Genomic DNA, 24,206 nt, shown 5'->3' with positions numbered 1-24,206 from the left:
CTTGCTTGTTAAGCTCAGGGCTCCCTGTGCCAAATGTTGTTCTTTGTCCTCTTTTACCAGTTTGATTCATTCAAAAGATATTATTAAACATTCCTATATACCAGGCCATAGGTACATAGTATATAAAACAGATTAAAAAAAAATCCTTGTCTTTGTGAAGCTCACATTCTAGTAAGGTATTAAAAAATTTCCCCCTTCCACAAATCCTCCTCCAAGGCATCCAACTCTCCTCCTCTTACCAAAATTCCACCCTTACTACAGTGGTATAATTGTGTCCTTTTTGTGTTCATTTTGTCTTGATCCACATAGTTGGGGTTTTTCCTTTTGTTGGTTATATGATGTAAATTTAAAGATAAGAGTGGGGGAATTCCTGCCAATGTTTAGTATGGGTGGGTAACAGATGTTTAAGTAAAACACAGTGAGACAAGATTTATACACTACTTTTAGATCTTTGTGAGAACAGATTGGAAATATAGTTAAGCAGAGGATAAAGATAGGAAGATAACTAGAGGAAAGGCAGTGTAGATAACTGCTTTGAGTATCTACAGTATGTAGAGGTTGTAGGGAGTGATTGTTACCTAGAAATATTAAAAGGTAAGTTAGTACTGATTTAATTGGAACTGGCATGATTTTAGACTAGAAATCAGTTTAACCAGATTTTCTAGTAAGTACCTGGAATAAAGCCATCTTTCTAGGCCTTAATTCTTTGTCTGGAGAATGGGAGTAAAACTAGATCAGTGAGTGGTTCCCAACACTGTACATTAAAAACACCGGAGAGGCTTTTATAATTCTCTCTTTGGATGGTGGGGCTTGGACCTATTTTCAAATTCTTGCATCTGTATTACCCTGGGTCTAGGTTAAGAACCACTGCATTGGATCATTGGCATTTCCAACTGTGACATCATAACATTTTAGGAAGTAAGTATAGCATCCCATTAACCACTATAGCTATAGAAATACACATATAAAGGGAGTTGTTGGAGTGATTAATGTTAAGATATCGATTAAGAAACACACTGGTGTAGCAAAGATGGTAACAACCTTCTTTTGCAGTTAACTTCTTTCATTTCTGTCTTACTTTCCTACAATTTTAAGACTGTTAAACTTTTTTCTATAGGTTTTTAAAAATGCCACTTGATAAGCAGCTTTGAATTTCCACACATCAAGTTTCAGTTGGCTGTTTATTGTCATTAGAAGACTTCTTAGCTAACCCATAGACTTATGAATGAGAGTAACGAGTGGAGCTTGGAAAAATCTCAGCATCCTCGGCAGTGCAGTGATCCGTGCTAGTCTTCAAGTGTGATAAGGACTTTTATTATACTAGTGAATATTCCTTATTATTTCTCAAAGGATCGCTTTGAAGATATTGTCTGTATTTTCCCATTCATTCTTTTATGTAATTAAAAATTGAGGTAATAGTTTTACAGAGGAACTTACTATTTTCGTCATAAAGTCTCACTTGGAAAGAGGAAGCTACCTGATAGTACCTGATATTCTTTTCCTCAGTATCCTAGATAATTGGTTGTCTAAACCACATTCGAATCTTTCCATTATCGGGGAACTCACTAACTCTTGAGGAAGATTTTTTCTTTTTAATGTTTGAGAGAGAGTACGTGCATGAGCGGGAGAGGGGCAGAGAGAGAGAGAGAAAAATCCCAAGTAGGCTCCATGCTCCATCCATCACTTGAACCAAAATCAAGAGTGAGATGCTTAACCAACTGAGCCACCCAGGTGCCTCTTGAGGAAGAGAGGGAGGATTCCAGGCCGGCTCTGTGCTGTCAGCTTGGAGCCCTTCAAGGGCCTGGAACCCACAAACCATGAGATTATGACTTGAGCTGAAATCAGGAAGTCAGACACTTAACAGACTGAGCCACTCAGGCACCCTGACTGGTATGTTTTTAAATTTGTCTTAATTTTCTGTTCATAGCTAATTGTAAATTTGTCTTCTTAGATATGACTATAGGACTTCATATTTATTTATTTAAAATTTTATCTGGTCTATTCTTTTGAATATTACCTTTTTTAAGTTTATTTTTAATTTTTTATTAATGTTTTTGAGAGAGAGAGCACGCAAGCAGGGGAGGGGCAGAGAGAGAAACACATAATTCACAGCAGGCTCCAGGCTCTGAGCTGTCTGCACAGAGCCAGACATTGGGCTCTAACTCACAGACCGCAAGAGAGCGAGCAGGCACGCAAGCGAGCAGGGAAGGGGGAGAGAGAGAATCCCGAGCAGTCTCCATGCTGTTAACAATAGAGCCTGATATGGAGCTCAGACCCACAAACTGAGATCGTGACCTGAGCCAAAACCAGGAGTCAGATACTTAACCAATTGAGCCACCCCGGCGCCCCTACGTATGCTTGTTAATAGGGTTAGGTACTGATTCTTTGTGAACTTCTGTTGAGTCTTAATAAATTTCTTTTTACTAGTTCACCTACAGTCTTGTCTGAAATCCAGATTGAGGTTACTGGTCTCGTGTTTTGAGGACTCCATCTTTATTTGAAAATCAGAATGTTCTTCAAAGAATACTGACTATAATTCGGCAGTCTGATTTACATATTCTTTTAGTTTGATTTTAAATTAATGTTATCTTTTCTGTGTTAATGGGCTGCTAGAAGCTTGTTTTAGATTCTGGCTGTTTTCCTTGTCCATGTGTTCTTAGGTACAAAAGTGATCACTCCTTCTATCTGCTGGTAGTCAGAATTTATGTTATTTTTTTCCGGCACCAAGTTTTATACTTGTCTATGAAATTTCGTAATTTGGAAGTCCGTAAATAAAGAAGCTCCTGTGAGACTTAATATGTAATTTGAAGAGAACTGTGATTGTTAATGAATTTTTGCAAAATGTGTTTGCTCTTTCAATAATGTCTTTTTTTTTCCCCTAGAGAATGGATCTTGGAGAGTGTCTCAAAGTCCATGACCTGGCTTTAAGAGCAGATTATGAAATTGCATCCAAAGAACAAGATTTTTTCTTTGAACTTGATGTATGTGATTTTTGCTTTAATGGGTTAGATTATTTTTTGCAGTAAAACATTTTGAATATGGATTAATATCTCTACAGGCAAAGGCTCTTAGCGAATTAATCTTTTTGGTTATATGAAGGACAGTACTAAATTAAGATGCTTTGTTGACTAGCAACATTTTTTTTAAGACTTTATTTTTTTAAACTTTATTATTTTGGAAGAGAGCACAGGTAGGGGAGGGACAGAGAGAGAAAGGGAGAGAGAGAATCCCAAGCAGGCTCTGTGCTGCTAGTGCAGGCCCGACGTGGGGCTCAAACTCACAAAACCATGAGATAATGACCTGAGCTGAAACCAAGAGTCAGATGCTTAAATGACAGAGCCACCCAGATGTCCCAATGAGTAACATTTTTTAAAAATATAAGGTGAAACTGGGTGTTTTAAGAAAATGCGTAAAACTCATTCAATGCATATATTCTTTTGAAAAGTATCTTTCCAGTAAATCCATAATGATTACAGAAACATCAATTTAAGCACATGAAAACCAACACATTTTTAATGTATATGAGGCCCTTTAATAATCTATAGAATTTTTATATTTGTTTTTTGTGTCTGTAAATATGTTTATATACAAAGAGGGAGGATCTTAAATGCAATGTGGATTTTTTAAAGTTTATTTATTTTGAAGGCAAAAGGGGCAGAGACAAGGAGAGAGAATTCCAAGCAGGCTCCATGCAGTCAGCATGGAGCCCGACACTGGGACTCAATCTCACTAACCAGAGATCATGTCCTGAGCCAAAATCAGGGCTTTACCTTTCCTGGGAATTATTTATGTTTATTCCTTGCCAGTTTGATAGATGATGAGTAGTATTTTTATTATTGAATCTGCTTTTGTTACTTTTTTACTTTTAGCATTTAAAAAATACAGTTTTTAGTAAAGATACTTCTTAAGAAATATCTAATTGTCTTTTAATTAAACTTTGCAGGCTATGGATCATCTGCAGTCATTCATTGCAGATTGTGATCGAAGAACAGAAGTGGCCAAGAAAAGATTAGCAGAAACTCAAGAAGAGATTAGTGCTGAAGTGGCCGCAAAGGTAAGAATGTCAATAATTTCATTAGTACAAAGTATAGTTTGATCTCACTAATTTTAGCTTTTTATTTTGAAATAATTACTTGCACAGATTACAGAGACATATATAGGGAATTCTCTGAGCTCTTCCTCTAGCCTCCCCTTATATGTTTACATCTTATACAACTGTAGTACACCATGAAAGCCAAGATACTCATACCACTCCAATCACAACATTTTATTCAGATTTTACCAGTTATGTGTGCACTTGTGTGTGTGTGTGTGTGTGTGTATGTATGTGTGTATAGCTCTGTGCAGTTTTATCACATGTGTAAGTAACTTGGGTAACTACCATCATAATTATGTTACTTCCCTGTAACATCAACCTTGAGACTCCCTCATATTACCTCTTTGTAACCATACCTGTTCCTCCTTTTCCCCTGTCTTCTGGAGACCTCCATCTCAATAATTGTTACTTTACTGAATATTATATAAATGGAATCATGTGTCCTTTTGAGAATGGTTCTTTTCACTCAGCACAGCTTCCTTGATTCATACAAGTTGTTGCATGTATCAGTAGTTTCTTCCTTTTTTTTTTCTGAGTAGTATTCTATGGTATGGATATATTACAGTTCAACCACACATTGAAAGATGTTTGGGTTGTTTCCATTTACTGGGTTAACACCAATCAAACTGCAATAAGCATTTCATTTCTCTGGGATAAATGCCCAAGAATGCAATTTCTGGGTCATATGGTAAGTCCATTTTTAGTGCAACTCTTGATCTTGGGGTCATGAGTTCAAGCCCCACATTGAGTGTAGAGATTACACAAATAAATAAACTTTAAAAGTGCAAATAAATGTAGAAAGAAAAGTACAGTAAATCCCAGTGGATTTGTTAGTCATCAGTTTTTTGCTCATTTCATTATTTTAAAAGCAAATTCAGTATGTCACATGATACCACCTCTAAAACATAACCGTAAAATCATATCCATAAAGCTATAAAGCTAGCAATAATTTTTTAATATTCTCTAATAACTAGAATGTGTTAATTTTTCATATATAGAGTTGATTTGTTCTAATGAGAATCCAAAAGAATTCCCTGTATTACAGTTTGTTGATTTGATGACTTACTACTTAGTAACATTTTGTGCCATTCAAGATAGTTGGTACGTTTTATGAAAATGTAGAATGGAGGCAGAGTTACCCCGATAGTTTGGATGACAGCATTAAATCCACTTCTCAAGAAATGTATGTACAAAGGGAAATGGATTCTCCTCTTTGAGGAATGGTCTTTTGTTTTAAGTAATCTCTGCACCCAACTTGGGGCTCAAATTCATGACCTTGAGATCAAGCGTTGCATGCTCTGCTGACTAAGCCAGCCAGGCACCCTGAGAACTTTTGAAAATTCTCTAAAGATGGGATCCTAAAGTGCAAGGATCTGATATCTCATGGTTGAAAAACACCCATCAGTGCTATCCTGGTTTATATGGCCTTGATCACCACAAAAATGCTACTTAACAAATTACCTCAAAACTCAGTGACTTGAAACAGTAGTATTTAGCCTTTGAGTCTTCAGTCAATGATTCAGGCTGGGGGTGCCTGGGTGATTCAGTCAGTTAAGCATCTGACTCTTGATTTCTGTTCACATCGTGATTCATGAGATCGAGCCCCGCGTTGAGCTTTCCACTGATAGCATGGAGCCTGCTTGGGATTCTGTCTCTCCCTCTCTCTCTGCTCCTCCCTGCTCACACTCTTTCTTCCTCTCAAAATAAATAAATTTTGAAAAAGTGATTTAGGCTGAACTTGACTGGGAGGATCTTCATATACTCAGCTGGGCTTACTCACATGTCTTACAGTCGTCCAGAGGCTACTGAACCCAGAAGGCTAGCCTGGCCATGTTCTCATGGTAGTGGTAGAGGTGTAAAAAAAATGTCATAGCTCTGTCATACAAGTGCTTTTCATGCCTTTCCTTCTGTCATGTTTGCTACTGTCCTGTTAGCTAAAGCCAGTTACGAGGCCAAATTCAGAATCAGAATGTGTATGATATTACTAGTTACATAACAAAGAAATGGATACAAGGAAAGGTAAAGAGTTTGGGGCATAATCCAATTATTCTATGATGGATATTGAAAGAAAAATACCACTTTTGTTAAAGAGGTAAGAAAATGATAATAGCATTGAGAATTTCTTTGAGGGATGAATATTTTGGATTGAAAGACATTTGAGAAGTAAAGATTATTGGCACACTAGTTTGTTGGGACTGGATTACCACATCAAATTAAAATCTTAGCTAATATAATTGGCCATGTAGCCTGAATACTTTGTGGCCAAAATAAAGATGGTGTATGTATCATATACCATTAAAACAGTAGGAATAAACTAACTACACTCTCAGGATGATGGTGAGGAGGAGGACAGAATCCCAAGGCAAGAATTAATCCCAGTGAAAAACATTCACTAAGGCTAAGGGAGAAGGAGTGCTGTGGTCGTATAGTGACAAATCAGTAATGTGCTGTGTAGTGTATGTGCAACGCATGTTTTCTCATTTCTCACAACTTTGTGAGATACTAGTATTCCTGCTTCTCAGATGAGGAAGTTGATTCAGGTTAAGTAATATGGTCAAAATTACACATCTGGTAATTGGTTGGGCAATAAGCTAAAACTGTTGGGACTCTAAAGTCATCTTTGACTTAAAGCGTATGCACCAGTTCATTTCTGTAACTCCTTTTTTTTTTTTGAGTCTATGCTGTTTCTTGGGCATTGGAAATACAAAGATGGGAAATATAAATAGCTATTTTAAAAGTGGTGTGGTAATGTATATAAAAGTAGTTGTTATAAAAGATACAAAAATGGTACAAAGGCGGCTTTGGCTCTCTCTGTTTATGATTAAGTAGGGTGAAATGTGTTGATTGATCAAGAATGCTTCATGGAGGGGCACCTGGGTGGCTCAGTCGGTTAAGCGACCGACTCTTGATTTCAGCTCAGGTCATTCATGATCTTACGGTTCATGATTTGGAGCCCCACATCGGGCTCTGCACTGACAGTGTGGAGCCTGCTTGGGATTCTCTCCCTCCCTCTCTTTCTGCCCCTCCCTGGTTGCGTTTTCTCTGTCTCTTAAAATAAATAAATAAATAGACATAAACAAGAAATAAAAAGGAATGCTTCACAGAATAATTGGATCTTGTTGAGTGAATAGACATACGTGAATTCAGGCAAGGGGAGATCAGGGATGATATCCCTCTGCAGTCACAGAGGTAGAAATTAAGAGTAAATTTGAGAAACTGGGTGTAACTGCTATATTGTGTTGTGAAGTGGGGGAACAGCAAGAGATGGTTTGGAAAGGTACATAGGGCCAGATTGTGTGAAAAAAGGTATTTTATACTTGGAATATACTGCCAAAGCAGAGGTTAGGAAGTAATAGTTTTAAACTGAGATTATTTGTATTCCTGACCTCACTGTAGTGAGGGCAAGCAGGCTCAAAACATCCTCATATCCCACCAGTTCATGTATTATATGCTCAGAAAGCATTATTTGTACTCCTCTTGCTTTAGAGAACTTGTCTTTTCTGAGCATTTGTGAAATATTTTGAACTTTGATAATTGTGCTTTTTATTCATGATTTTCTTTTCTGTTGCTTTCTAGGCAGAACGTGTTCATGAATTAAATGAAGAAATTGGTAAGTTGTTGGCCAAGGTGGAACAACTAGGAGCTGAGGGAAATGTGGAAGAATCCCAAAAAGTAATGGATGAAGTAGAGAAAGCACGGGCAAAGAAAAGAGAAGCAGAGGTAATGAAATTCTTTATAGTATTATCTAGAGCCTTACTGTCTGTACTTCTTAACATATTTAATTGGAAATTACTGAAAAGTTAAAGCCAAATAAAAATTATTTTAATTAGCTGGTATCATACTAATGGATTATGTATCAAAAGTTGTGGGTTTGTTTTATTTTAGAGCCATTGACCTGTTGAAATTTGTAACTAGTAAATGAAATGAACTAAACTAGGTAGTCATACAGAACAGTCACACACACATAACACACAGAGTGCGTAAATGTCTTAGTGATACCTTCCCCTCCCCCAGCTTAACACCATGGCAACCATTGCATTTCTTCTCTTCCTACCTCAGTACAAATATAGTACTTTGGCAGCCTCCTCTTATGCTTTCTTCACAGCACAGGTCAAAATCTAATGTCTGAAGACAAAGTTCTATTTTGTTTTGCCCACCTGATGTTTTTTAGAAAGCTGGATACCTTCAGATGAGGTTGTAGTCTCCCATTTTACCATAGTGTCCATTGCTCTTAACTGTATCACACCATGGTTTAATTTTTCTTATTCTGTCCTCTTTTAGATAACTGATTTTAGCCCATTTACTGCTGTAAATTTTCTTCTACACACGATTGTAGCTGTATCCCACAGATTCATATGTTGTATTTTTATTTTTATTCAATGCAAATATTTGCTAATATTGCTTGTGATTTCTTCCTTGATCTATGGGTTATACAGGAGTGTGTTATTATATATTTGTTTTTTCTAAATATTTTTCTTTTCTGATTTTAATTTAGTTCTCTTGCAGACAGAGAACACTGGTGTGATTTTAGGTCTCTTAGATATGTCAGTACTTGTTTTGTGCCCCGAATTTAGTCTTGGTAAATGTTCCATCTGCATTTTAAATTTTTTTTTTTCAACGTTTATTTATTTTTGGGACAGAGAGAGACAGAGCATGGACGGGGGAGGGGCAGAGAGAGAGGGAGACACAGAATCGGAAACAGGCTCCAGGCTCTGAGCCATCAGCCCAGAGCCTGACGCGGGGCTCGAACTCCCGGACCGCGAGATCGCGACCTGGCTGAAGTCGGACGCTTAACCGACTGCGCCACCCAGGCACCCCATCCATCTGCATTTTAAAAGAATGATACTCTCCCTTGTTAAATGGAGTGTTCTGTAAATGTCAGTTGAGTCAGGATGGTTGATTAATTGTTCAAATCTTTACACATCCTATTGATTTTCTGTTTATTTACTGAGAGGAATATTCAAGTCTCTACCTCTAATTGTGGATTTATCTATGCTTTTCAGTTTTGTCAGTTTTTGCTTCATGTATTTTGAAACTATTATTAGGCTAATACACCTTTAGGTTTGTTGTGTCTTTTTGAATAATTGGGCCCTTTATTATTTGAACTGTCCTAGTAATGTCTTTTGCTTTCAAATCTTGATCTGATATTAATAAGGTCTTTTTAGCTTTTTTTAGATGTTAAAGTTGTATACTGTAAACTCCAGAGAAACCACTGGGGGGGGAAAATGTATAACTAATAGTAGAAATAAAATGGAGTCCTAAGTAATACTTAATCCAAAAGAAGGCAGGAAAAAAGGAATAAACAACAGATTGGACATAGAGAAAATAAATAGAATAGTGGTGTACCGATAATTATGTTAAATGTAACCCAGTGTACCAATAATTACATTAAATGTAAATGGTCTAAATATTCCAACTAAAAGGCAAAGATTGTGAGACTGGATTTTTTTTTAAAAAGCAAGAGCTAGCTATAATAAATCTACTTTAGGGGCAGTAGGTGGCTCAGTCAGTTATGCGTCCGAGTTCGTCTCAAGGTCATGATCTCATGGCTTGTGAGTTCAAATCCCACTTTGGGCTCTCTGCTGACAGCTCAGAGCCTGGAGCCTGCTTCAGATTCTGTGTCTCCCTCTCTCTCTGCCCCTCCCCTGCTTGCACTCTCTCAAAAATAAATAAACTTAAAAAAAAAAAAAAAAACTACTTTAAAGTGTTTATTTTGAGAGAGAGAATGCATATGAGCAGGGGTGGGGCAAAGAGGGAGAGAGAAAATCCCAAGTGGAGTCTTGCTGTCAGCACAAAGCCCATCATGGGGCTTGGTCCCATGAAGCATGAGATCATGACCTGCACCAAATGCACCAAAATCAAGAGTCAGACGCTTCACCAACTGAGCCACCTAGCCTCCCCTGGAATCTACTTTAAATATAAATATATATTAAAGGTAATAGGATGGAAAAGAATATGCTGTGTAACCTTCTTAGTATTTTTGAAGTCTTAATATTGAGGATTTCTTTATTATTTTTTTTAACTTAGATTTTATATTTTTATTACCTATTTTTTTTTAAATAGAATTGATTGTCAAGTTAGTTAACATACAGTGTATACAGTGTGCTCTTGGCTTTGGGAGTAGATTCCCATGATTCATCACTTACATACAACACCCAGTGCTCAGCCCCAACAAGTGCTCTCCTCAATGCCCATTACCTATTTTCCCCTCTCCTCCGCCCCCCCCCCAACCCTCTGTTCTCTGTATTTAAGAGTCTCTTATGGTTTGCCTCCCTCTCTGTTTGAAACTGTTTTTTCCCCTTCCCTTCCCCCATGGTCTTCTGTTAAGTTTCTCAAATTAGCATTTCTTGAAATGTAATTAATAACAATCCAGAAAATAAACACTGAATTTTTATATTTTAAATGTTTATTTTGAGAGGGAGTGCACGCACGAGCCAAAGAGCAGAAAGAGGGAGAGAGAGAAAATCCCAAGCAGACTTCTCATTGCTAGCACAGAGCCAGATGTAGGGTTTGATCTCACGAACCATGAGATCATGACCTGAGCCAAAATCAAGAGTCAGATGCTTAACTGACTGGGCCACCCAGTTGCCCCAATTTTTAAATGCAGAGTATTTTATAGCTCATTTTCCCCAAAGACTCTGGTAGCGAACATAGTGAGGTTATTACTTGCATGTTTTGTTTTCATGAAATTTCATGCATATGTATTTGAAGATTTTCTAGTATCACACAGTGGCTTAACGTCTTTAATCTGTTATATTTTGTCTCCATTTGATTTTTACTAAGGACAATACTTTAAAAAATGTGCTTGCCCATTTTAGATTGTGTTCAACTGCATATAAAAGAAAACTTAACTTACAGTGGGTTAACCAAAAAAGGGTTTTGTTGTTCTCCTTTAGTAAATACTCGTGGTTAGGGAGTCTAGGGCTGATATGGCAGCTCCATGATTCCATCTAGTATACAAGTTACTTACACCTTTATGTTCAGCCATCTTTATTATATGGATTCATCTTTATGTTTATCATTTTTTGGCGGTAATATGGCCACTATGCCTAAAGCCTTTCTTCTGCATAACTAGAAAAAGGAATAGTAAGGCACAAAAATTGAGTTGACTTGCCTCTGTGTATCATGTGTTTGTGTTTATCTTTTTTAAAAACTTTTATTTTGAAATATTTCCAGAGATACAAAAGAAATAGTGTAAGGAATGCCCCTATATCCTTCACGTGGACTCCAAATATTAACATTTTTACCACATTTCCTTTTTTTTCTCCTATTGTATGTGTATTGTATGTGTAATGTTTGACATTAAGTTATAGATGTAAAGCCTCTTTATCCCCAAATACTCCAATGTGTATTTACTAAAAACAAGGATATTTTATTACATAAATGCAGTATAGTGATTTGAATCAGAAATTAAGATTAATACAATACTATTAATTGGAAGACTTTATTCAGATTCTTCTGAATTGTCCCACTAATGTTCTCTTTTATTAAAATTTTTTTCTTTGGGACCCCTAGGTGTTTTAGTCTGTTAAGTGTCTGACTCCTGATTCTGGCTCAGGTCATGATCTCACGGTTTGTGGGTTCCAGCCCTGCATTGGGCTCTGTGCTGATGGTGTGGATCTTGCTTGGATTCTCTCTTTCTCTCTCTCTCTCTCTCTCTCTCTCTCTCTCTCTCTCTTTCTCTCTCAAAATCAGTGAATAAACATAAAAATTTTTTTTCTTTGTTTAAGGTCCAGTTCAAGATCATATGCTGCATTTATTTGTTCATGTTCCTCTAGGCCTCTTTAATGTGGAACTTTAGTCTTTGGCATGATCTTGACAGTTTTGAAAAGTACAGGCTAATTATTTTGTAAAATGTTTTTCAGTTTGGGTTAGTCTGATTTTCTTCTTGATTAGAATTTTGACAGGAGTACCATTTAAGTAATGTTATATGCATCAGAAGGTACATGCTAGTAATTTGTCCCATTTCTGGTGATATTGCCTCTTTTTCGACTGTGAAGTTACAGTGCTTTCCTTTTTGTAATAAGTGTCTTGGTATTGACACTTTTTTCTTTTTTTTAATGTTTATTTTTGAGAGAGAGACAGCATGCAAACAGGGAAGGGGAAGAGAGAGAGGGAGACACAGAATCTGAAGCCAGCTCCAGGCTCAGAGCCTGATACAGGGCTCAAACTCAAATGGTGAGATCATGACCTGAGCTGAAGTTGGATGCTTAACCAACTGATCCACCCAGGCGTCCCTTGGTATTGACATTTTTGAAACTGTAAATATTGTTTCCCATCCCTTCTGATCCACAGGTGATAACAGCCATTAGTGATTTTTTATCTCAGTTTACTGACTCCCTTTGAAAGAACTTTTCTATATATTCCCTCCAGCAATGTCCACTTAAATATCTCTAAAGCCAAAGCTGCATAAAGGCTTGGAAATAGAATTTTTTTGTTTTTAAGTTTTTTTTTTATTTATTTTGAGAGAGAGAGTGCATGCACATGCTCAAGCAGAGGTGGAGGGCAGAGAGGGAGAAAGAGAATCCTAAGTAGGCTCCACACCATCATTGCAGAGCCTGATGTGGGGCTCTATCTCACGAATCAAGAGTTGGACGCTTAACCAACTGAGCCACCTAGGTGCCCCGGGAAATGTAATGTTTTTTAGGTAGAGAGGTGGCTGTGTCAGACGATAACCAGAATATTTTCAGTAAGGAAAAATGATTGAGTGTAAGACATCTTACTCTTGTTAAGGCACTTCCTCTCATTGCTTATAGAACTATTGCTTTTGGTGGAAAGTTATCATTTGTATGCCCTGTCCACATTTCCAAAGGGAAAAGAAATGACCTGTGGGTAAGAAGGCAGTGGAAGGAAACTGTAATAATACCAAAGACATTCATTCCCTCTCTGCCAGTGTGGGTGACTTTTTTCTTGATCCTTCACTGATGTATATAGTTTTGGGGTTGCTTCGTTTCATTTTTAACAAAAATTGCAGAAAAGAAAACCCAGAACACTGAGAAGGCCTTTCCGAAAGTCGTGTTCTATGTCGTGGTAGAATTCTTACAGTAGTTCTTGGCAAAATACAGTTTACTTCCATTGGATAGGTCCCAAGGACAGAGGATGAGGGTAATGGAAAACCCATGATTTTCATAACAAAATAGCCATACTTTTGAGTATTCATCAGAAAATTTTTCTTTATATGTACATAGTGTATTTTGTGTAGTGGTATGACTCAGTGAGGTTTATATGAATATTGTTTTTCTCACTTTTGTTCAGGAAGTTTATAGGAATTCTATGCCGGCTTCCAGTTTCCAACAACAGAAACTTCGAGTCTGTGAAGTCTGCTCTGCCTATTTAGGTCTTCATGATAATGATAGACGACTGGCTGATCATTTTGGGGGTAAACTGCACCTGGGATTTATTGAAATAAGAGAGAAACTTGAAGAATTAAAGGTACATTGGTAAATTAATATCTTTCACTTTATCTAATTTAATCACTCGTTGTTTTGATATGTATTAGTTATCTTTTTGTGTAATATCTTGGCTGAAATTCTGCTAACAATTCATACCAAATAGAGTAGGATTATAAATGGAGATAACAGCTGGTTTAATGGATGATGTCTGAAAAACAGACTTTAAATACTGTCCCCTTATTTTGGGGGATAGTGTTTTGTGTTGGATAGGACATTGAATTAGGAATCTTGCAAACTGAGTTCTGAACTAATTGTTTCATACAAATTCCCCCCAAATTTTTATTCTATTTTCTATAAAATAAACAGTATAATATTTACTTTAATTTTTTTTAATGTTTATTTTTGAGACAGAGACCGAGCGTGAACAGGGGAGGGGCAGCGAGAAAGGGAGACACAGAATCCGAAACAGGCTTCAGGCTCTGAGCTATCAGCACAGAGCCCGACGCAGGGCTCGAACCCACGAACTGTGAGATCATGACTGAGCCGAAGTCGGACGCTTAACCAACTGAGTCACCCAGGCGCCCCGTTATAATATTTACTTTAAAGGAAGATTGAGAAAATGAGTCTAGTATTTTTTTGAAATATTTTGCAGTTCTTCATAACAAGCTTGTAGGACCTCTAGTTTTATTTTATGCTCCTACTCCTGTTTCAGAAAGGAATTAGAATGAAACCTGTCTTTAAAAAAAGGACAGTTATTATCACTTAACATATATATACCACTATTGTGAGAAAGGCAGTACAGTTCCTACTCATGCTGAATTCTTTTGAGAAGACAGGAAAACAACAAATAGGGTATTTCTAAAGAGGTTAAAGATCAGAATAAATGGATATAGTCAATTTACTTTTCAAGAATCTGGTGTGGCTAGTTTTATTTGTTGTTTTTTTCTTTTTTTACATTTATTCAGTTTTGAGAGAGACAAGCATGTGAGTGGGGGAGGGGCAAGAGAGAGAGGGAGACACAGAATCTGAATCAGGCTGCAGGCTCTGAGCTGTCAGCACAGAATCCGATGCAGGGCTTGAACTCACAAACTGTGAGATCATGACCTGAGCCAAAGTCAGACAGTTAACTGACTGAGCCACTCAGGTGCCCCTGATGCAGCTAGTTTTTTTAAAATTTTGGCACTGTAGCATTTTGTTATGAGTAGGAGACTGGCTCAAAGGTGGCAGTCACTGGATAGTGACTTTTATTACTGAAATTAACCCAAGATCTATAGTTTCACATTTAAAATAATGTGGAGTCAGAAACACTTAGGGACGTCTCTGTATTTGTAATTAACAGTGAGCTCTGCTAAGTATTCTGAGTAACTGGGATGATTTGGGGTAAGTTTTTTTAAATGACTAAGTTTCACTATTTCACATGGTTACTGGGGTCTAAGTTAAAACTCAAAAATAGTACTGTTTGGGAATCTTTGCAGATACAGAGCTAGCAACAGGACTATTTAGCTTTTTACTGGTACTTTTTGAAGCAGCAGAATTGAGGTGGTAATTGGAAGTGACAGAAGACATTTTTATTTTGGAAATCATAGAGAATGGGAGCTTATAGTGATTTATACTGCTTAATGTTCTTTAAAAAATACAAAATAGGTGTACCTCGCTGGCTCAGTTGGCATGGCATGTTCCTCTTGATCTCAGGGTCGTGGGTGTAGAGATTACTGGAAAAAAAAAAAAGACTTGAAATATACAAAGTAATGCTTGAAAATATTCAAAGGAGAAAAGTCTTGTAGAAATGATTTTGAAATATTAAGTCATGAAGAAACATGAAATTTTACAAATGTTCCCCAGAAGGGGGGAAGAAACATTTTGGAAACTAGACTTGCATAATGATTTTACCCAGTAAAACTTTTAATTGAACTGTTATTAAACAGATTTTGATGTTACCTGTGCTATATTGGGAACCACATGTCGTAGAGTGTAGGATAATTCTTATGAAGAATGGACTCAGTAACTAATGCTTCTCATTTTTTATTATTTGAATTGTCATTGTCTTTTAAGAGAGTTGTAGCTGAGAAACAAGAGAAAAGAAATCAGGAACGCCTGAAACGAAGAGAAGAAAGAGAGAGAGAAGAAAGGGAGAAGCTGAGGAGGTATGGAGTGATGAACTGAATAGTCCAACTATCTGATGTTGAATGTCCCTGGCTCTAAAAAGAGATGTGATTAATACAGGATTTTCGGTGTTACTAAATCTGCATGTGGGAAATTTCTGTTTACTCTTAAAAGTATTACTATGTGAAACAGTGTTTATAAAAATGTTAACTTACAGCCATTTAAATCAGGGTGATTTCCTTCAACATGTATGGAAGAGTGAGTAAAGAGTCACATCCTTATTTTTTGTAAGATTTACTACAAAGCTCTTTCTAGCCCTCTGGTTTTCATAATGGCTGCGTTTGTACCAGATTGGTATAAAACTATTTTTATTTTTGTGATCTGCTTTATTCTTAGTTTGGGTTTTGTTTGTTTCATTGGTTATCTTACATTGTGCTTTGATTCTATATTTCTTCAGTTCTAGGAGCTATAAACTTTTAAGATTGTATTAATTTAATAATAGCTAAATGTATGCAATTTTTATATTGGTATTCATTAGTTGATAAAGTCATATTCTTCATATTTAGTAAACATTTAAACATTAATGTTCTGAGCCACTTTTACCCATTGGCAGCAAATTGTGTGGCATCGTGGTGGGAACCTTCTTTGAACTCAGGTACATAACTTCTTTAACAACTTCAGGATGGACAGATATGCCACAAAAGAATTATGTGTAGTTCTCATTTATAGTGTTTCCTTAATTGTATTACACATCTCTGGAAGTTAAATACTTCCCAGCAGATTTTGTGCCTAATTAAAACCCTTTATGATATGTGACTTGGTCATGGCAACTTCCCCAGGCTTTGAGCATGTTTTACCGTAGTCTCTTTCAAGATGTTTAAACTAACTTTGTGTTACATGACTTGTAGCAGGTAATATTTTTGCACTGCAGTGAAGAAATGAAACAAAACTACACTTCCCTTTTTAAGGGGAGTGCTGTCGTATATCCATTGATATATCTGTTCTTCATTTACCATAAATTTTACCTCATAGCTCTATCACTGTTCTCTTTTGTGTACACTGATTTTCTGTGGGAATATTGCTTAGCTTTATAAGACTGTATAAATGGCATTAGAAATCTCATTTTAAAATTCTGAATATAGTGCCACTAATTTATATAATTCAACTGAAATGATAGTTGGATGAGAACAAAAATTCTTTGCCATGACTACATTTTCACATCTGTGGCTGACAAGAAAGTGTACCACATGTTACTCCTTTGTTGCCAACTGGCAAATTTCTTTTAACATCGATGGTAAAATGTGACGCTATTTCAGAAATGTGTTTGAAGTTTTCTTTTTTTTAACCTGTGAACTTGAGGAAGTATCAGAACTAAGAATGAAAGATGAAGAAATTACAAGCAAGTACGGAGTTATACAAGATGGGATCCCAGCTATGGTATTGAAAAGGATAATGATAAAAACTATTACTTACTGAGTGCCTGTTATGTACCAGGCCTGTGCTACGAATTGGCCTATATTCGTTCATTTAATCCTTACAATTGCCTATGAAATTTACATTGCTGTGCTGCTTTTGCAAATGGCACACAAAGCTGAGGGAAGATATATATTTATTATCTGTCTGGGTCACAGGTAGTGATGCAGCTGAGTTAAAACTTAAATCAGGATGAGTCCAAAGCTCATCCTTCAGTTGTGCTGTATCTTCGCCACAAGACACCCATGGTTTCCTAATAACCACAGTACTAGCCATTACTATTTATCGAGTGTTAATTATATGCCAAGAAATGTGAAGAGTGCTTTAATAAGGGTATCATGTGTCATGTTAAGAAAGATATTGTAAGATTGAGTTGGGTGTTGTAGCAATTACACTATGAGGTTATAGTTCAAAAGTGAATATATCTCAGATAATAGAAATTTTACCCTGTTCCCACAGGGAAAGAAAAGATGACAGAGATATAAATAACGAATTTTTTCCAGGTTGGGAAGTATTTCCTGGGGAATTAGTGAATGGTTATTTATTGTGGTTTTTACTCCCAGGATCATGTTTTTTTCTCTCTTTTTTTTTGTAATTAAAAAAAAAATTTTTTTTAATGTTTATTTTTGAGAGAGACAAAGCATGGGTCGGGGAGGGGCAGAGAGAGGAAGACACAGAATCCGAAGCAGACTCCAGGCTCTGAGCTGTTAGCACAGATCCTGACATAGGGCTTGAATCACAAACCATGAGATCATGACCTCTGCTGAAGTTGGATGCTTCACTGACTAAGCCACTGAGGTGCCCCTCCTAGGAGTGTATTCTCTTAGAGAGCTGGGTATCCTAGATAGGGGATCTCATATGAAGTCTGTACGGTTTGTGGTGTATTTTGGAAAAATTTGCACACGTTCATATGTGTTTCATATTTATAGAATGAAAAGATTAGAAATTAGGGGGTGCCTTGGGGGCTCCTTCAGTTGAGCATCTGACTTTCGGTTTTGTTTGACTCAGGTCATGATCTCTCGATTTGTGGGATCAAGCCCCGCATCAGGCTCTGCACTGACATTATGGAGCCTGCTTGGGATTCTCCCATCTCTTCATCTCTCTCTGTCCCTCCTGCACTCTCTTTCCCTCAAAATAAATACACATTTTAAAAGATTAGAAATCAGGAAGAATGTAATTTTAACAGTGCATTGTACTTTTTCTTAGTCTTTTTTTCTAAAAATAGATCCTCTTTTTTCAGGTCTCGATCACATAGCAAGAATCCCAAAAGGTAAGTTTTACACAAAATGTACATAAGTATTGAAGTTGGGTTTTTTCCAGATGTTGTTTTCATAGATTAAATATTTTTTAAAAATGAATGAGAATTAATAGAGTAATACTCTTAATTTCTTTTGTAGTTCAAGTATGGGCATTTTGTTTTAAGATGAAACTGGTCAGAAGGTACTCATGAACTACAGCCTAATTTTATTGGAGTAATATATACAGTGCCCTGGAGTTAAAGGGAAAACTAAAAACATTGGGGCGCCTGGCTGACTCAGTTGGTAGAACATGCAACTATTGATCTCAGGGTTGTAAGTTCAAGACCCACGTTGGGCATAGAGCCTATTGGACAACAAAAAAAGGGAAAGCTAAAAATATTTCAGAATATTTCTTTGAAATTTTTAGAAGTGCAGGCTAAATATGCGACAATAATTTTCATGGTGCATGTAAGAAACAGATCAAAGTAAGGAGGGAGGGTGTAGGGTGTACCTGTTGAAAATATAAGCAGGTTGAATAGTGAATACCTTTTTGAAAGAGGGATCCATAGTGAGATATTGAAGGGAAACTGAAATGTTTATTAGTTTATACCCTGGTCTTCACTTTATATGTTTATTACTTATAACTTTGTACCGAGATCACAAAAAACTTCAGAGGGGCAAGAGAACACTTTATTTTTAAAGCTTTGACATTAATATTTGACGTCTTTTTGAAGACATTCTTTAAAAGTTTTAGTAGTTGCTAATTTTTTTCTGAGAAAGGTGGGGAAGCATGGTGTATGTCGTCATTTTTTAAATTTTTTGTGTGCAATGTTCATTCCTATCCTTGAGTCGTTCTTGTGAGTCCATCCCCACTTAGAATGCCCTTTGTCATTCTTTGTCAAATCTTACAATTTTTCTTGTTCAGATAACTACTTTCTGAAACCTTTGGAGTACTCTTAACTCTAAAGTTAATTATTTCTCAAGAACTTTTCCCTGTATACTAGAGCATTTGCTGTTATGAAAGAAAAACCTGCATTTCTTTTAGATGCCCCATAGTACTTTTTAGGATCTTTCAGTGATGTGTTTCTGCTCCAAACACTAAAAAACTAATAAAAGGGACCAGTTGTGTCAGCCAGTTTATATTGTTGTTTCTGAAGTCTAGGATGAATAGAAACATTAAATGTTGATAGTGTTCTTGTTTACCGGTTGATTAATGCAAATTAGTCCCTTTGTTGAAAAGATATTCAAACTGTTTGTACATAGAAAGTCTTCAGATATTGAGGCCAGAACGTTAATTTCTACCATTGTACTCCAAGGCACTTTTCTATACTTGGCCAATCCCCTTCTCTACCTCAATCTGTTTTTCATACATCAATCAGAATATGCCCTTTAAAAAGTGAAATAAATTACGTCAGCCAAAAGGTATTCCATTTCACTTAATGAGAAGTGGAAATCCTTGCCATAGCTTTTAAGTAATCGATCTGAGATTGGGGTAAGTAGGTACCAGTTTATGTCTTGTGTCAGCATATTTATTAATAGCTCGCCCTTGCTTTTTATATAATTAACCATTGAAAGCATCCTAGTTTGAATGATATGGTACTTGGTCATTTTGCCCTTAAAACCCTGAATTATTCCCCTTGCTGACTTCATTCCAGCCAAACAGATCTTTTAGTCCTTCAATATGCTGAACTTTCTCCTACCTCCGAGCTTTTGCCCCTGTGTTCCCTCTACCTGAAGCAACCTTCTTTGAGATGGCTGATTACCTTATTTTGTCTTTGCTTAAATGCTATTTTACCAGAAAAGCCTTTCCTGCCTATTCTGTAAAAAGATTACAATCTTATTTCTCTGTCCATCTTTACCTTTTTAATATAACCTTTTTTTACTAGCCGACTTACAGTATTTACTGCTTACATATCTGTGTGGAATTCTGTGTGGAATAACACACTGTGTGGAATAACCCTCCATGAGGTTAAGGACTTTGCTTTATTTGCTGCTCAGTCTTCCTAGTACTTAGTGCAAGATGCACCCAGTAAATACTTTTTAAATGAACGACTAATTATCTAGAATTTTGTAAAAGAGGAATGAAATTATGCATTGAAAGACATAAATTCATTATAGCTCAAAATGAGTGACTAAATCCCATTTAATTAAACTTGCATTGAATGAATTTTATGTTCTTTTCCTTATGCTGCTTTTCAGAGAGATTTTATTCAGTTGTGGAAATATTCGTTCAACCGTAGTTGATGCTGGGTCCACTCTATATGCCTTCTTTTGAATATAAATGTTAACATAAGCTGAATGCTTTTAAACTTGATTTAATAAAATAATCACTTGAAAATGAGCTCGGTTTGTAAATTGTATCACCTGAATAATATGCTTTTGAATTTATTAAATTATAAGAAAACATTACATTTTTAAAGTCCCTTTAAACAATTTTTTAACTGCTTTATTAAGGTATAATTTACATGCCATAAGTTCAGCCATTTTAAATGTGTAAGTCCATTAGTTATAGTTACGCAATGTCAATGTCAAGTTTAGATCATTGCTATCACTCTAAAAAGGGACAGTTAGAACAAAGTTTCATATCTTTCTTCCTGCTTGGTTTCCGTCACTTACCACACACACATGTTGTGAGTTTTGTGATCCAGTGGAGGCTCCAGAAGTGTTTTTCCTTCTAGCTACTTCAAAACGTTTTTCCTTGACTATAGTCCTAGGTACTCACACTTTTTTTTTTATGATTAAAGTTCTCTAAAATGACTTATACATGTTTTTTTTCCTTCCCAAGCTAAGTACTGCTTACAAGAGAACAGCCTTACTGTGTTGATTACACTGTGACTAGGCATATTGTGGACATTAAAACTTATTTTGATGGTCATAAGATACAACCTTTTAAATTCAGAGTTACATTATCCTAAACACTGATCTCTCTTATGCCTCTCCTCCCTTTTTATCCATGTCCATCAGATACATACTTTAGACACAAAGTATACCAAAAAAATTTTAGAAATTACTTAAATGAACTACAAATCTCTAATAAAATCATCTAGATAGTACAATCCCTGGCATATAGTAGTGGTATAGATTTAATTTTTATGATATTCTTGATATAAATTTATACGATATTTATTGACCTTTAAGAACTAATGTTTCATTTTGAAATTGCAGTATGCAGTTATTTAACATACCAGCATTTTACTTTGGTGTAGATTTAGCTGACTTGAAATAGAACTAGCATCAAGCTTACTGAGCGATTGTTTCTCTTTAAAGAAGAGGCTTTAGCAAATGAGAAGTGCATTGCTGAGAAAGCTAAAAACTAAAGCAAACGGGTTTTGTAGGTCCAGGTCCAGAGAGCATCGCAGACACCGGTCTCGCTCCATGTCACGGGAACGGAAGAGGAGAACTCGCTCCAAATCTCGGGAGAAACGCCATCGCCACAGATCCCGCTCTAGCAGCCGAAGCCGCAGCCGTAGCCACCAGCGAAGTGGGCACAGTTCTAGAGACAGGAGCAGAGAGCGATCCAGGAGGAGGTACTGAGGTGTCCATAAGAGGATATGGAACTACCTTTATTAAAGGTTTACACTTGGAATACTATTGGTTTGAGACTTGCATCTGGTAACATGTACACATTTGTGTGTGAGTTTGTAACATTTTTTCCCCTGATTATATGGGTAGTTAAGTAATACACTTAGGAGCCAGAGTAAAGAAATTGGAACCGATATGGGCAGAGGTTATTGCTTTTTCTCTGCTTAGTGTGTCTTGGGGAAAAAAAAGTACTTTGTGGACAATTTTAGGTACCAGTACCAATTTTTTCAGTATGTATTGGCGCATTAGGGGCTTTAAGAAGTCCTTTCATTTAAAGAGTTTATCTTTGTTTGACTTCTGTTTTCCAAACTTCTTTTGAGCTGGTGCACTTTTTCAGAGCAGACACATTCTGGTATATTGTTTAATCTGCACTCTAGGTATGCGTTGCTATATACAGTTAGCTTGGTGGGGCAGACTTAGACTCTTAAGGAGGGTAGACTTTCTTGGCATGGAAATTTAAAGGTTGCAAGGATGTGGTGTGTTTAAGGACCTGAAACTATATTCAGGATAAAGGATTAGTATGTGGTGGTGGAGCCTTAAGTACACACAGGCTACATCGACCAAGCGCCCAAAACTTCTCAGGTCACAAGATGGTCTTTAAAAGCCAGGTCATTTCTATGGCACATAACCCATGCTTAAAATTGCTTTTTTCTTGAGAACTCTTAACTATGTATGTGATAAATCTTTTTTGAGTGCCTAGCACCTACTAGTCTTAAATTTTCTATCAATTACTCTGCATAAAGCCCATGAGAGAATCCACATAAAGGTGGTAAAAATTTTTTGTTTGGGTGTGGGGTGGGAGGGAGGGAAGCCTTTGTTTGAAATCACTCACAAGCAGAGTTAATAGGTTAATACGATTTCACTAAATATTTTCTTATATTCTTACCTTTTTCCAAGTAGGTCTCTCCCCCCACCCCCAGCTTCATTGAGTTATAATTGACAAAATTATAAGATATTTAAGGTGAACATTGTGGTGATTAGATTATATATATATATATATATATATATATATATATATATGTATACACACATTATAAAAGGGTCCCGCCATGGGTTAATTAACCTATCCTTCACCTCAGCTGTTTTTCCTTTTTTTTTTTTTTTCTCCAGTGAAAAGATTTAAGTTCTCTTATTAGGACATTAAGTAGTTCTTCAGTTAACTTTTAATCAGTAAGAGTCGTATACTTGCTTCTATACTAGGCCTACTAAAAAAAGAAGTGTAACAGTTGAGCAATTTTTTCAAGTTAGAACACAAGACTAATATCTTTGACAATAAACAGACTGATCTCATACTTAACGTATAAAGTGCTAAAGTATACATCAAAATAATACAGGAGTTTAGATGAGGGAAATACCAGAGAAGTAAAAAAATGGGTTCAGATAGTAGGTAAAACCAGGTAGGAGAAAGATATTCCAGATGGATTATCATAGACACTTGCAGAGAATGAGGAGGGACTTTATAAGGGACATAGTTCCTAAAGTGATTTGCTTGCTGGCCATTCAGCTCATACTCTTAAAACTGTAGACCCACAGTGCAGTGCCCAATAAATGCATTTAAAAAAAAGGAATCACCCTACTGGTTGTTGGAAGGTCTAGAGAGTTTGTCTTGTGAACCTGCCCACCTGTCATTGTTTCTGGTATCTGTGAACTCTGATGTCTGTTGGTGGTGGGGATGGAACGGAGGGGCATGTCTCCTCCCCTGGGATTGTGTTATCCTAGTCCTAAATGGTTCCTGCATTTATGAAGTTGTATAGGACATTTTTCCACTATCCTACATGCCACCCCTGGTGTTTTCAGCATGTTCATAAACAGGTTTATTTTTGTAAAACTATTAAAAGTTTTTGCTTTTCTCAAGAGCACTTCTAATCTCGACAACTTATTCTCTTTCAAAGCAGCATTGTGTTTTTACCAAAAATTAGCAGCCAATTGCTATTCAAATCTACATGTTAGTACATAAAACGTCAAGTTACTGCTATATATTTCAGTTTAAATTTCAAGGTAAAAGTCCTAATTCAAAGTCTTAATGATTTACTGTTTCTCCACCCCAACTGTGAAATACTGGTCTGAATTCTGTTAGTGACATTTCCCTGGCAACAGTTACCTTAATAAATGAGGACTTGGCTTGCATTTTTCTACATCCTGGTCTTTTCAAACACGTGGTGCAGACTTCACAGTCAGATTAGTTGGGTTCGGTGGCTGTGGCCAAATAATCTAATTATCCTGTCATCTCCCATCTTTTAAGTACTTGGGTTATTAGTATTGGTAATTTGAATGAAATGTTGAGTGTAAATAAAATGCTTATGGAAGGGACATTGTAATCTC

The 24,206-nt window shown here is 36.5% G+C and overlaps 1 protein-coding gene across 6 annotated transcripts in view; it reads left to right on the top strand.

Moving 5' to 3' along the window:
- The window catches only part of LUC7L2 (LUC7 like 2, pre-mRNA splicing factor), a 57,262-nt gene that overhangs the window by 30,710 nt on the left and 2,346 nt on the right, over window positions 1–24,206 (top strand). For all 6 annotated transcript variants that reach the window (XM_027075578.2, XM_027075579.2, XM_027075580.2 and 3 more), the window contains 7 exons: window positions 2,883–2,981; window positions 3,944–4,054; window positions 7,673–7,816; window positions 13,352–13,528; window positions 15,541–15,632; window positions 18,305–18,334; window positions 21,638–21,829. In XM_027075578.2, the coding sequence (XP_026931379.1) occupies window positions 2,883–2,981; window positions 3,944–4,054; window positions 7,673–7,816; window positions 13,352–13,528; window positions 15,541–15,632; window positions 18,305–18,334; window positions 21,638–21,829 (845 nt within the window). The remainder of the gene's footprint in view (window positions 1–2,882; window positions 2,982–3,943; window positions 4,055–7,672; window positions 7,817–13,351; window positions 13,529–15,540; window positions 15,633–18,304; window positions 18,335–21,637; window positions 21,830–24,206) is intronic.

Source organism: Acinonyx jubatus, chromosome A2 (assembly GCF_027475565.1).
Source record: "Acinonyx jubatus isolate Ajub_Pintada_27869175 chromosome A2, VMU_Ajub_asm_v1.0, whole genome shotgun sequence".
Classification (NCBI taxonomy): Eukaryota; Metazoa; Chordata; class Mammalia; order Carnivora; family Felidae; genus Acinonyx; species Acinonyx jubatus.
The sequence above is the reverse complement of the archived record's forward strand: the minus strand, read 5'-3'. Positions and strand labels throughout refer to the sequence as shown.